Consider the following 14674-nt stretch of genomic DNA (forward strand, 5'->3'; position numbering starts at 1 on the left):
TGAATAGGAAACCAACAGTAGGGGCACCCAGTTACTGTAGCTAATCGAGTAAGAGTGTAGACATAAGGCTAATAGTCCTTCGCACATTAGAGCCCGGCTCGAATTTGACCCAAGGCACTTCACAGCATGTCATGCCATTTATCTCTCCTGCATTTGCCTTCTCTTTACATTGACCTATGGAAACAAAGCAGACATGCAAACATCCAAAAAAAGAAAAGAAAGAAAAAAAGAAAGAAATGAGCTGTAGGACCAAGACTTAAGAAGCTTTTCGGCTTTCCCAGCAACCAACAGATAATCATAATAATTATCGACCATTTCCACAATTTCAAAAATATTTTATAAGTATAATTAAATATGTAATTTCTTTATATACAGTATATATTGTCATCATATCTGCCCTGTGTAATTGTTGTTTACGAAGCCTAAAAGGCAAACAGAAATCTTCAGTGGATAAAAAAAACAATAAATCGTTCACAATTTGGCTATTTAGTAAAATCACCTGATTTGCAGTAGAACAAATGACATCAGTACAGAATCTTCTACCTACCATCCAGTACTAAAACAGCACCCCCTCATTCTCCTCTTCCATTTCTCATGCACTGCATGAGAAATAAGCTTGTGTGTGTAACAAAATATAAAAACTAACAAACAAACAAAAACATATTTGACATGGAATCATGGCCATGGGTTGAAATGATTGAAAGACAGAACACTCGTCATCTCCTCTATGCATCACTACCAGGAACCCTGCACAGGATATTCTGAGACACACAACAGACACGAACCAGCTGCCACAAACACAAGTTCAGCACCGCACTCCCAACACATACAAGGTCCAATAAAAAAAATACGATTTCATTGTTCGGTCTCCACAGAGACGACTATGTCGGTCCACAGCCGATCCTGTTGAAGGTGCATTTCAACACATACAAAATGTTTTAGTTGAGCCACAAATCGTCATCAACTGTGAAACTATTGTGACGACGTTGTCACTCTGTCCCTAAATGGGTCCTATAAACCCTAGTTGTGACCTGTACTGTGACCTTTAAAAAACATACAGGAAATAATTAGCACTGTTTATCTTTCGTAGGACATACCGTAGTTGTCATCTCTCAGTCTCGCCTGGACTGAATCCCAGCATAATTATGAAACTCTGGAGTCACAAAAAGTTCAAATCCAGCTCAAGCTCTTGGTCCAGTTGTCACTGTTCAATTTCAATGTCAATCAACCATTACTGTCAAAATAAATGTATGGTGGTCAAAGGCAGCGCTAGGGGTGCACGTATGGGTGCTTGAGCACCTTTAAGAAGCCCACAGCACCCCCATGAAATGTTTCAACTTTTTCCACACATTTAATTTTTTCACTTATAATAGATAATAATAGATCATTTGTACAGTTCATCTGGACCGTTGTCTGATGCACTGGTGAGGTGGATCTAGTGACCAACCGCGGTGAAGTTTCTGTCACTGATTGCATAATATGTATGTGCCATTTTGATCTACAGTGCGATTTTTGTTGTATGTGTGAACAGCCTGTACATGAAATTCACTACATGTGTGGAATTTACTGTGTGCGTAATTCGTGGCTGGAAACTGAAAGCTTAAATTGTAATTAAATGTATCTACAACGTTAATGGTAAGGTAATGGTTGTCGTTTCCTCATCGGTCTTACATATTATCAATCACGAAGTTCTTTTCAAAAGAAACTAGTGTTCGTCTGCAAGAGCATTCTTAACGTATGTTTTTTACTTTCAAGGATTCCAGAGGTAGTCTAATATTAAAATTATTCACCCAAATAGTTCTAACTATTGACACCGATGGGGCGATGAGAATAATTGTTTTGGATTGCTTGTGATTGGCCCATTGGGGTGTTTGTTTTACATAATAGATTCTAATAAAACAAATTCTCTTTAATTTTGGGTTCATTCAAACTTGCAGACATTGAAGCAAGCAGATGTTACTTATATTTACTTATTGATAGTGATTTTTCTAAGATGAACCTATGATCTTAGCTGCCTTGCAATATAATGACTTGTATAGATACCTTTATTATCCCAAGGGGGAAATTCAGTTGTCCAGTAGAAGCACAGCAGTATACAGTTATTTACAAAGTTACAGAGACGTAAGAAAAGATAGATAAGAGGGAAAAAAAACAAAAAAACAAAGACAAGAGCAGTACAGTACCAATAAAGAGAAGGTGCATCAATAGAGGGGGCGAATAATATATAAGTATATTATACATAAAGTGTCTTGCAGAAGAGACCATAGCAGTCAATGCTAGTTAGTGCAAACAAGTATCTCACTGTCATACTTTGTATAAAAAAAAAGAAGAAAAAAAAAGTGTTGCTTTAAACCACGTCAACATAATACAATAATACATTAAGAGATGAATTGAATACACAGTGTTTTCGGTGATATCGGTGCGCGAGCACAAATGTTATCTGCATAGCAGTGTACAACCATAGAGTTATAACACACCGTTAAAACAAATAAAACATCTCCGCTGTTTCAACTCTGCCCCGTCTCTCGGCAGCGTGCAGTATAGATGAGACATTCGCGAACGATTCCGCTCTCTTGAACAGCTCTTTTAAATGAACGATGGGATCCAGTCCGCAGTCGCGGGACACAGAGCACTGACAGAGTAATGAGTCAGTGTCGAGAACGGATTCATTTCAGAAACGGATCATAAAAAGGTGGAGGCACAGCTCCCGCTAGAGCCAGCAGTGTGGACATGTCATGGACGCAAACACAGCGAAACACAATCATTCATCATGGATTACAACACTGGAAGAATTCAGAAGCACTTTAATTAGAAAATGTAACTTGTAGCCTACACTTGTGTATGTTAATTTGACTTAAGAAGATTGTTTACTTCGTGGATGTGCTGTGGCAGGAGGTTATTTAATATGGGATTTTGACAGCGTGCTTCCTCCTCTTAACCGCCCCGGCTCCGAATGTTTTAACGAAGCGGCGGTTCTGAACCGTTCTGGCCGTTCTGTCTCACTTTCACCCCTACGCTGGTGCGAGACAATAAATAACTGTTCGCCAATTGCTACTTCTCATTGGAAGTACATGACACCAGTCCAGCAGCGCAGTAGTAGGCTAACTGCTGATATAAAAAAAAAATATATTTTCGCCTCGACTCAAACAATTGGCGTCGATTCGCGGGGCTAAAAACGACGCGTCGATTCGTCGATTTTTAGAGGACAGGCCTAGAAACTACCAACACAACCTAAAAATCAGTGCGAAAAAAGAAGAAACTAGGAAGCGTGTCACCGCAAGACGCACATGAGCACTAAATGGTAAAAATGGTAAATGGTGCATTTATATAGCGCTTTTAATCCAAAGCGCTTTACATAGATTGTGCATTACATTCACCCATTCACACACACATTCATACACCGGTGGCAGAGGAAGCCATGCAAGGCACCAACCTACTCACCGGAGGCAATTAGGGGTTCAGAGTCTTGCCCAAGGACCCTTCGACATTAACTCAGGGGGAGCCCGGATTCGAACTGGGAACCCTTCGGGATTTATACCCTTCGTGCTCTAATACCAGTTTCTCTACCCCTGAGCTATGCACTCTTCCTGGACGGTCCTTAGAGGTCAAAGTCAATACAGCAATAGTTCCTTGTGTGCAAATGTCATTGCTGGTAGCAAATGGAATTTACACACAATATTTTCATGAGCTGCACAAAAGCCAGGCATGCATATATGCATTTTTTGTGTCCTGCACAACTGCATGTGGTTGTGCATGCGTGCATACACAGTTCTGCAGGACCCACAATTAATAGTCAACCTCCCCACATCACCCCCAATAAAAATCAGCTGGCCTAGAGCAGCTACTGATATAGGTTGATATTCCATTGGAGACTAGGCTACTATGAGTCCTGTATGTTCATGTACTGTGTCAATAGTTTAATGTTGACTTATTAGCCTACTGACCCATGTCAAAGGCAAGCACATTGATTGGATGACCCCTTACTCAGCAATGAATCTGATCTTTTTCTCTTTTAATATGCAGGTACATAAATGAAACCCCAAACCAAGACTTTTAAATACATAGGCCCTACTGTATATTCCTCATATGTAATTGTTGTAACAAGAACACTACAGTTACCACACTGCTCTCTTCCATACAAACCAACCTCACCAGAAATAACTTTGATCGAATTGCAGTTTTATATAGACATGCATGTGGCGTTCAGCCAACATCACTTCCTGTGTCCCTGCCTTGGCTTTAACATCCACGTCACTATTATTAGAAGTCATAGAAGACAGAGGAGCCAGCTCAGTTGTAAAAAAAGAAAAAAAAAACTTGAACAAGCAATATTCCCTGAACAGGCAGAACATGTGACAATATTCACTTCAGCACGATTACAGTATTATGGTTGGTACTTGTCACTCAGGCATAATCTACAATAATAAACATACTAGTGATTGATGCAATAACGAGAGAGAGAGAGAGAGAGAGAGAGAGAGAGAGAGAGAGAGAGAGAGAGAGAGAGAGAGAGAGAACCGTTATGTGCAGTGATGATATCTACGGTAAAAAGCACAGAAATCGTCAAATAGGATGGTTTCTGACAGCCATCGGGATAACCACGACCCCCAACCCCTGTTCAACGCCACATCTCCCCGCTGGACAGCGGGAAAGACCGGGGATTGAGACCCTGTGTTACAACGAAACTAGTAACCTGACGAATTACGTTACTCCAGAGGTCGCTGACTTGAACATTTCGACTTTGAGAGAGAATGCAGCGGCCGGCATCCATAATAATAATAATGTTTCGTAAAAGTGAGGATGGAAGACCACCCCCAGAAAAGATGATGTTGTTTGAGGTTATTATTAGATTGTTGTTACAGTCAGATCAGATCATACAATATTCAGAAGCGACATAATCAATCACAGAAATTGCAATGTTTTCCAGTTAGGTCAGGTTAAAAAAAGATTGATTATGCAGCATGTATTTGTGCTTTATTAGACAGTGTCGGAAAAAGTAAGATGGGATGGAAGCTTGGGAATTACTAGCTCTGGTCCATAGAATTACTAGCTCTGGTCCATAGCGTTAGGGAGAACTCCACTAACGCTGGACCAGAGCTAGGGAATTACATGCAGGCGCAGCAGGTGTAATTCATTCATTCAATCATTACGACAACACATTTTGTCCCCGCTCCTTTGTAGTATAATTTGTCACTGCTGTAACTATGTTTGCAGTTGCACATAAGTGAAATATGTCCTTTACACAGTGAGTGCTATTTCTAAATGAATTGAGGACCCCAATGTAAACAAGCCATTTGCTTTCTTGTGTTAAAATCCTATTCCTAGACCTTGAATGTATCTGAACTGTACTGTCTTATCTTGTGATTTTTTCAATATTCAATATCAGTCAGTCAGAGAGTCAGTCAATCAAGTACAGTTTCCTAGACAACCCCGCAACCCATTGTGATGGGCCACACACAATTCTAATTTAATGTAATTATTTTTGACATATTAATGTGTCATAAAACAATCTCTTATCGTAGTTTTTTTTATCGTAGACTAGACAAGCATTTCCGAATATAACATAAGATAACGGTAAGAGAGCAATGGGTCACAATTCGACACGGCACCCATTTCGCTGTAACACCTCCATCACATTAATGGTCGTTAGCATGTTAGCCCAGCCGGCTAGCGGATACGGGACAAATGAAGGGGGCTTTCGTGTTTGATCTGTGTAAATATAAGCAATACTGGACGCCCATGTTTACAACGGTAATTATTAATGTGCGTTCCAATTCGATTTGATCCCCGTTTCCGGTCAGCTTTGTTTGGAACTCAGCTTTGGTTTCGTATGCAACAGGTTCGGACAGAGAAAAACGTTATTTACCAGAATAAAACTGGATGTAATCTTGTTTGCATTTCAGAAAGCCAAGCCGATCTCAAGCTCTCAACTAGGGAATGTTATATGTTTGCATTTCCCCAGCCACACTAACGTTTTAACGACTGGACACAATATTTAGTTGCGTTCAAAGAAGCAGGACAAGAAAACTAAAATATATGTATAAGCACAGGTGTTCTTTTGTGTTTTTGCTTCACATGTTTCAACTTTTGTAAAATGTTGGCCGATGGTTGGCTGCTGCTTGAATGAAACTAGGCTAGAGGAATACTCGCACGGTCACACACATTAACCAGCCCCAGTGTGTGTATGTTTAATTTGATTAAAAAGCCCACATCGATCATTCAAACATTACCTTGCTCCTTATCTGTCCGGACGTGGAGACCTTTCTGATGAGTTTCTGCGGGGATCCGTGCTCCTGGTCGGGTTCGCTATCTGACGACTCCTCCAGACATCTGACCGGGATCTCTGCTCCTCCTGACTCCGCCATCCTGACACTAGACCCCGGGCAATATTAGTAGAGTCACAGCCCGGGTGGAGGAGAGAGACGGAACAGCATGGACTGCAACGCCCCCTCGCGGTGGAGCGCGGACAACACATGGGACCCGAAGAGGGGTCTACTACCAGTCTACTACTCTATCTATGGCTCTATGGCACTGTTTCCCAAAGTAAAAAAACTCGTGTAAAAATCTAATTTTCTTTAATATTCTCCCAATTAAAAATATATATATTTCAAATTATATTTTCTTATAATTAAAAATAATTCCATCAAATTTGAAACAAACAAATCTCAGAAATTCCATAAATAAATAAAAATATATAGGATTAAGGAGTCCCGGGCAAACATATAATCTCTCTTTTTGGTCTTGAGCTAAAAGTTTTGGGAACCACTGGTCTATGGTGGGAGGTTGCACGCGGACCAGCCTGCAGACCGATTCAAGCGGTCTGCTCGGGGTCTGGGCAGGGCTGTCAGTCAGTCCAGGTCAAAATGATTAAACTGTTTTCAATTGTTGTCTTGTAACAGGGGAATTCAAATGGCCTACCCTGCCTTATGAGTAGGCCTACATAGTTGTGTAAGTACAAAATGCATAGTACCCTGCTACTTCAGTTGAGGGGGATCAAGCCAAAGTAAAAGCAGATCAAGGGGAGACTGCAAAGCCATAGCAGATAAGATGGCCAATGCTCAGGGCTGGTTCTAGGATTCTGGCACCTGGTGGCCCTAAGCTAGATTTATTTTTGGTGGCCCCGCAAAACAAGGGGTAAAAGTGGCTTGAAGTTCTTGCCGGAACTCAGTCCCAGAGATGAAAATCAGGGACACCTCTTGAAATATGAAAATGAATGATAGTGATCCACAGATAAGCCCTAATCATTTTGATAGTTTAATCTGTTAAAAAACCTGTCAAAAGAACCACTTTTGGGTGTTACTTGCATAATATCCTATGTAAACCACACTTCACACCCAAATATGTCTGAGAAACACTAACATTTCCTTCTGCTGCTGTGTGTTTGCATATAGTGAGTACTGAAAACTTAATTTGATATTTTTGTTCCCCCTGGTTTTAACAAGAAACATGGAGACCTAACGTACAGACATTGGTAAATGGTGCATTTATATGGCACTTTTATCCAAAGCGCTTTACAGAGATTGTGCATTACATTCACCCATTCACGCACACATTCATATACACCGGTGGCGGAGGAAACCATGCAAGGCACCAACCTGCTCACTGGGAGCAATGTGGGGTTCAGAGTCTTGCCCAAGGACCCTTCAACAGGGGGAGCCCGGATTCGAACTGGAAACCCTTCGGGAACTCTTCGTGCTCTAATAACGGTTTCTCTACCCCTGAGCTATGCCGCCCCACATTGTACTGAATGAGAGCCGGGTGGAGAGCAACTGTGGTTCAACAAGACCAACATTGACTTTTTGATTATGCATTGTAATGTATTTACATGTTTTTATAGGATATTTGTATGTTTCTTACATGGACCCCAGGAAGTTTAGCTGTCGCTCCAACAGCTAATGGGGATCCATTAAATCCCCTACAATACAGTATGTGCACCTGATGGAGGCAATGCATGCTACACAGGTTAAACATGCGTCACAGGTTAAACTGCATGCTACACAGGGACTGGGAGTCATTCGCTGCCAAAGTTAGTGCTGAATTGTCAGATGTCATGAAAGCTGTGAAGAAGCTGTGAAGAACACACAGCTCTACTTCACCATTCTGAGGTTTGATGGATTTGACATTGTCACGCATGTTTTAATTATGTATCTAGTCAGGAGTTTTTACTTCTCCAAATTAACTGCACAGAGCTGGCTGACAATTTAAATGACGATGTCTGGGTTGTGAGCTGCACAGAATGTTAAGGTTCCATGCAAGGCTGTACAATGCAAGCACCATTCATGTTTCTGAATGACAGAATGGAAAGCATTCTAAGAAATATGAATATACAGTATGGGGTCCCTGCTTCATCTCCCTATCAGCTAAGGGGTCCTTGGCCGGAAAAAACATTGAAGACTCGATCTGATTTACATAAAAGCAGAAATACTTCATCCAGGACAGTTGCGCAAACCTATCCATAGGCCTACTGTATATCCAGGGCCAAAAATCTTTAGGGGGGTCAAACTCCCCAAAATGCATAGAAAACTGCATTTGGTTATACCCAACACTGAACACTCCCAGCACAACCAGATGTGGCCCCCTAGTGGTTGTGGCCCTAAGCGACCGCTTATATTGCTTAGAGCAATGCCTACCTATTTTCCACCTTTGACTAAATGTCAGGCTTCATATACGTAGATTTTGTTTTTGAGTTTATTAAAAGTACTTAATAAATAATGTATAACTTATAACTAATAATTTATACATTTATAACTTAAGTTGAAAGTCAGTTATTTTGCACAAAATTCTGGAGGAATTCAGGAAGCCCTGAAGTGTGATGAATGTGATTGGCCATGTGCTGATAGATAAATAAGTTGCAGAAGTATAGTATTAGTAGTCCACATTTGGGGTAATCTAAATATGTGATAGCCTCGCATTGGTGCAGCTTTCCGTGTGTGTTATTATCACTGCATTTATAACCACATGTATGCAAAAAGTAATAAAAAAAAACATGGTGCAAAAACTGCCCATTTAAACAATATAGCAAAACAGTAAGTAAAAGGTCCTTGGGACAGCAAAATGCCTGTAAGAAAAAGGATTCTATACAGGACATTTATAAAATATAGAAAGAGGGAGAGCTAAAATAGGCCTACAAGAAATGCAAAAATAATATTATGAATATAGGAAAGATCATTACACCAAAATACAAGAGAATAATAAAAACTAATATTAAAAGCATGTGGAATATATTAAAAGGTATCAAAACGCACAAACCAAACCAAGTTATGCAGAATATTTCACTGAAATCATACAATTATTAATATGAATGTTTGTTGAGGTTGATGGTTTCAATACATTTTATTTAGCATGTGGGTCCAAAGCTATAGCACATGTGTGTGGTTTCACCATCATGTCTTTGTCAGGAGCATTGAGCCCTGTCTAGGGCTGTCACAATTATGACATTTTATTAACAATGTAATTGTGTTTTTGTCGTTGAAAATTACATTTCTGTTTGGCTTGCAGGCTTTGAAGTTGCATTTCAGATATGCCACATAATAATCTATAATAATATACCAAGAAATGACTGACATATTTGACAACTTTCTATTTAAAAAAGACATTGATAGTGAAAATAGCAGATTTACAAGCTCACAACACGTTGCGATGCTTGTGAGCTTGTAGATCTGCCAATTCCACTATTTTTGAAAATGTTTATATGAAACATTTTCAATATGTAAACGATTATGACTATTATGACAAAATAATTGAGATTATGTCAAATAATTGCCATAGACGATTATGTAATTGGCCTAATAGTGACAGGCCCATTGTCATTGGAGTGTGCAGTCCCCATCTGAGAGAAAGCAGTGGAAGGTTTTCTGTCTCATATACAGTATAGTATACATATTACATATACATGTATACAGTCAGAGTAACATTAATTCTTTATTAGTATTCATGTTGAAAAGTTCAGTTTTATACATAGAACACCATCACAATCCACCATTCAGAATATAAACCCTAACATAATTTCAAATGTATTTAGTCAGCAACTTTCTCTTATGTTTACTCAAGAAGGGAGTAGTTATGCAGAAGCAAACTGTACACATAGCAATGTATACATCTGATTTGTCTGTATTTAATAATTGTATATCCTACAGTACTTCCCCATACATTTCTTGGAATTCATTTCTAGCATAATAAAATAAATTGGTTGTGAACTACTTTACGCCCAGTAGAAACTGGGCAAGAGAACAATGTGGGTTTTAGCTACTGTACATACAGTAGCCTCTGCAATTTCTGAACATGTACTTTATTTGTAGGCAATCTAAATCAAAATCATCATGATATGCTTTTCTGTCATGAAATCATGAAAGCGTTCTGTTTATTGGTGTCTCAGTAGCCTGGAAAGAGGTAGAAGTATTTGGTCAAAGTGCATCTGTCTTTGGTGGGCATCTGTCTTATTCTTTCAAAGGGACAATCTTCAAAGCTTCTCATGACCTGTGGGGTTAAAACAGTGTATTAATGGTACAGTAGTTGGACTGTAGGCAATAGAGCAGATCATACATACATTTGAAATCAATTATTGTTCATCCTTGCTATTGATTGATCACAATGCAAAGTAGTGAAATTGTAGTCATTTGCAGCACTTGCCTTCATGAACAGTTCCTCAATGTGATTCTCATGGGCAGACCTGTGGAAGATCTCAAAGATGTACTTGATGAGAAAGGATCCAGTTACGTTATGTCGATATGAAACCGTATCTGCAGGATAAAATAATAGAATGGACATCACATACAGTAAATCTTTTTAAAGTATTGAAGTGTCAATTTACAAAGCTCTTTTAATCAAATATTTCTGATTGGTTAAAATGAACTATTAAATGTTAACACTCACGTGGGGTGCATGAAAGGAGGGAGATGAAGTCCTTTTCTTTGTGTGCCCGGAAGGATCCATCATCCTCTATGCCTTCCATGTCAATGTAGGCATCATGGGCAATGTCACCATCATGGACAATTGCAGATCCATCCACCACTGAAACAAGAATGTCTTATTTTTAACTTCACTCACTGAAAGCCAACAAGCCTGAATTCAGTTACGCAGAAAACACTGGCTAGGACAATTAGGTAGGAAAACATTGCAATGCAACTACATAGGTATTCCTATTGTAACCAGGGCATCACCTCCTCTGCAGGCCTGGATGATGATAACTTTGGGTTTGTTCAGCAGAGCCGGACAGTTCTGTGTGTTCAGGTATGTGTAGAGCTGTTCAATTTGGAAAACGTCATTATTTCCCGGTGTCCAGTGGACGCCTTTTACGACTCCTAAATTCCCATGAGACATGATGACGACGAAAACGCTGTCTGTGCCATAGAGGCGCGGATCTTGCGAGAACTTCTTGACAGCCGTGTCCATCTCCTGTGACAAAACATTAAATCAGTCAATTAATCACTAAATTACATGAAGTCAATCACTGACAGCATCACGTTAAGTCAGTCACTCACTACATCACTCAGTTAAGTATGAGAATCCTTCAACTAGAGAAAATAACTTCCTGTGTTAAGCCTACAGTACCTGTCCACTGAGATTTCTGTGTTTCTCCACATCGTATCCCAACTCATTGAGCAACATCAACATGTTCTCCTCATCTTTCTCAGCACCATTCCTCCTCATTTGACGTAGATCAAACTCCACATTAGTGATTAATAAGGCCAGGCGGTTCCTAGAGGACTTTTCGCGCACAGGGTAATTCTGTGAAGAATTGTACAACAGAGTAAAATATTTAGAATAAATATAGCGATACAGCAAAATATGTGGCCTTAAAATTTGCATTGTTAGAATGACTTACGGCTGGATTGTTTAGTTTCTCCTTCTTGAATGCATCAGTGCTAAGGATGAGTTTGAGGGGCATGTCACCACCCTTTGCATCGTGGGACGGCTCAGTGTCCATGGGGGCTGGTTCACCACCCATTGCATCCTGGGACACTTGTGGCACTGGCGGAGCTGGAAATCACAAAGTATAGCATTAGTGGCTACTTGTGTAGTGTGCAAAGGTACAATGTTAGTATAACACACTTAACTAAAATCATACTTCTTCTCATGGTAAAAAGCAGTCAGGACATTAGGTGTTTACTGAAAGACCTAAACTGACCTGGGGATGGTTTGTCTGATGAGGACAGACCCAGCTCTGAGAATAGTGAAGGGTCTCTCTCCTCAAGACGAGCGATCAGGGCGTTAGCAGCCCTGTTTCCTTTCTTCTTAACAATGTCGATGAGAGCACGTGCCTTGTCAGTTTTGGAAGGGTTCTCGTCAAGTATTGAGTCTTTCTCTCCATCGTTCAAGATTTTATCATCCAAGAGGTCATCCAGGAGGTCCTTGATCACTGGCTTTGATACTTTATCTACAAATGTACGTCGGATCTGGACAAGTTTATCTAGGAGGGAGATTAAAATACAACAGGTAAATAACACATACTGTAAATCAATCCATAAAACACTTACAGCCAGGGCCTATTATTGAGCCTATTAAGACTTCTGCTTGAAATAGTTTTCTTTGCTCCAAGTAGGACAAGGAAGCCCCAGCTTCATGGTGGTGCTATAAGGCCAGCCTGCTTCATGTATTGAACCGTACAATCAAATGCAATTCGCGTTTTCTTCAAAACACACTTTTTGCTACTTTTGTGACAAAACTCATTTATTATTGCCAGACCCATGAAATGGGTAGGCCTACATAAGCAAATGTCGGTCTGTCCGGGTTTTCTATATAAAGGGTATATATGATGATGACATGATGATGACATGCCTACAAAAGGCATGATGTCATAAATGATGATGACAGACAGGGGGTCTGGCACAACCAGGTTGACCTGGTCTAGTTTATGTGGTCACATGATCAAGATGTAGACCCTATCTGTCAGATTTTTCTGATTCCATTCCTATTGGCTACAATTGGAAAAGTTTGCAGGAATTGGGTCCGGATTTGCATAAATTGGCACAAATCAACTGAAAGACACTATTATTACAAACAGTTGCAGTTCCTTCTCGATAAAACCATGAAAACCACCACTAATGCCCAGTCAGAAAAAAGGTGTGAGAAAAACTCTTCTGTTTTCCCCTTTACCTAATTGTTTATACATATAAATAATTCATCAAATAAACTAATTATTTAAATGTGAATATATATTAGGCATGCATGGCTAAATAACTGAAAGGATTTCCTTTTTATCTTTCTTTCTTTTACCCAGGGTGCGTTCGAAAATGCGCGCACCTTTGCGCACTGGTGCATGCCATCTTGTTGTACGTGTAAACTAACAGCAGCTGAGCTTAGCCAATTTTATGATTGAAATAACCTTTCAATAGCAACGTTACGTTAGCAACTGAACTGCTGCTTTTCAGAAAGTTTATCTTAGTTCGTAAATAAGCCACTCTGAGTGCACGCTAGGCTACAACGTCCCCAATCAAAACCGCCCACTGCACTCACTAAAAGCACACGCCCAGTGCGCACGCACTCTGATGGCACACTAGTGTGCTGAGTGCACATTTCCGAACGCACCCGAAAGTGAAAGTAGCCTAAACCCAAAACAGATTAAACCTAGATTTTTGTTTCGATTATTTGGCTAGGCTATATAAGCCTACTTTAGCCATGTTAAGAAATATAGGCTAGTTTCCTGTTTCCATCATGAATTTGATGTAGCCTATATCAATCAAACAAACAAACAAACAAACAAACAAACTATTTATAGCACATTTCATACAGCAATTGCAACCTATGACTTCCCAGATCAAAGAGGCAATTAAAAATAAATAATAAAAAGAGAGACATTTCGTTCAGGCCTATATAGCATTTCATAATTGAATCTAATAATAAAAACGAGTCTTACCTGCCATTTTCCACTATTGTCGAAGATTGGGTCGATTCAAATCTAGTGTTGACAAAACTTCTCAAACGTCGACAGGTCACAAAGAAGTTGAAACAACAACTATGTCATGAAGCTGAAGGTAGCCGCCCTAGACAGAGCCAAGAGGGTTGTAACAACTGTCTTTATAGCCCCCATGCAGCTCTTCAAACTAGTTACAACCTGTACAACTAGAACTCGAGTATTCCTGCAGGTAGGCTATGAATTCTTATTTCCTCTGGGACAGTTTCAGGATTATTATTAGCCATCATGATCAGGGACTTATTGTAGGTCTACAAATGTTGTGTAGGCTACAACAAGAACTGATTTTCAAGCTAATAACATTTAATTACACATTATTACACAAATATACAAATCCAAATCTGAAGCCTGCATTCTAAAGGTGGTAAGTACTGTGCTGCTATCACTTTGCAGTCTCCACTATCTAATCTTCCAGGAGTGGGCAACTTTGATGATGGAGAGAGGGCCACTGTGAGCCACACTCACTCCAGGGGACCACATTGCATATTGTTGCTGTCAACTTAAACCTCTTATCTTCAAAACGTAACGTATTTTGTAAATTAATGTCCCAATCTGTCAAGCAAAAAGAAAAGCCAATAAATAGCCGGTCTACAAGGCAGCAAAAATACTTACATTATGTTAACTTTATGAACTTTAAATATTTTGGACATAAAAAAAAGACAATACAATTTTAATACTATCATTAAAGTATAGACTGAAGTAATTAAAGTGGGTTGTGTTTGCAGTTTGGAATTGGAACTGAAATCAATAATATATCAGAAT

At 39.6% G+C, this 14674-nt stretch overlaps 1 protein-coding gene across 1 annotated transcript; it reads right to left on the reverse strand.

The window, feature by feature from the left end:
- Nucleotides 1-10371: 10371 nt before the first annotated feature.
- Nucleotides 10372-13862, reverse strand: LOC308290092 (caspase-1-like; the record flags this gene model as incomplete). Its single annotated transcript, XM_080731867.1, has 6 exons — nt 10372-10476; nt 11149-11394; nt 11551-11727; nt 11825-11979; nt 12128-12409; nt 13856-13862. 6 exons carry the CDS (start codon nt 13860-13862, stop codon nt 10372-10374), a joined length of 972 nt encoding a protein of 323 aa, XP_080587993.1.
- Nucleotides 13863-14674: the final 812 nt, after the last annotated feature.

Source organism: Nannobrachium achirus (assembly GCF_963921795.1).
Source record: "Nannobrachium achirus genome assembly, chromosome: 8".
Taxonomy (NCBI): Eukaryota; Metazoa; Chordata; class Actinopteri; order Myctophiformes; family Myctophidae; genus Nannobrachium; species Nannobrachium achirus.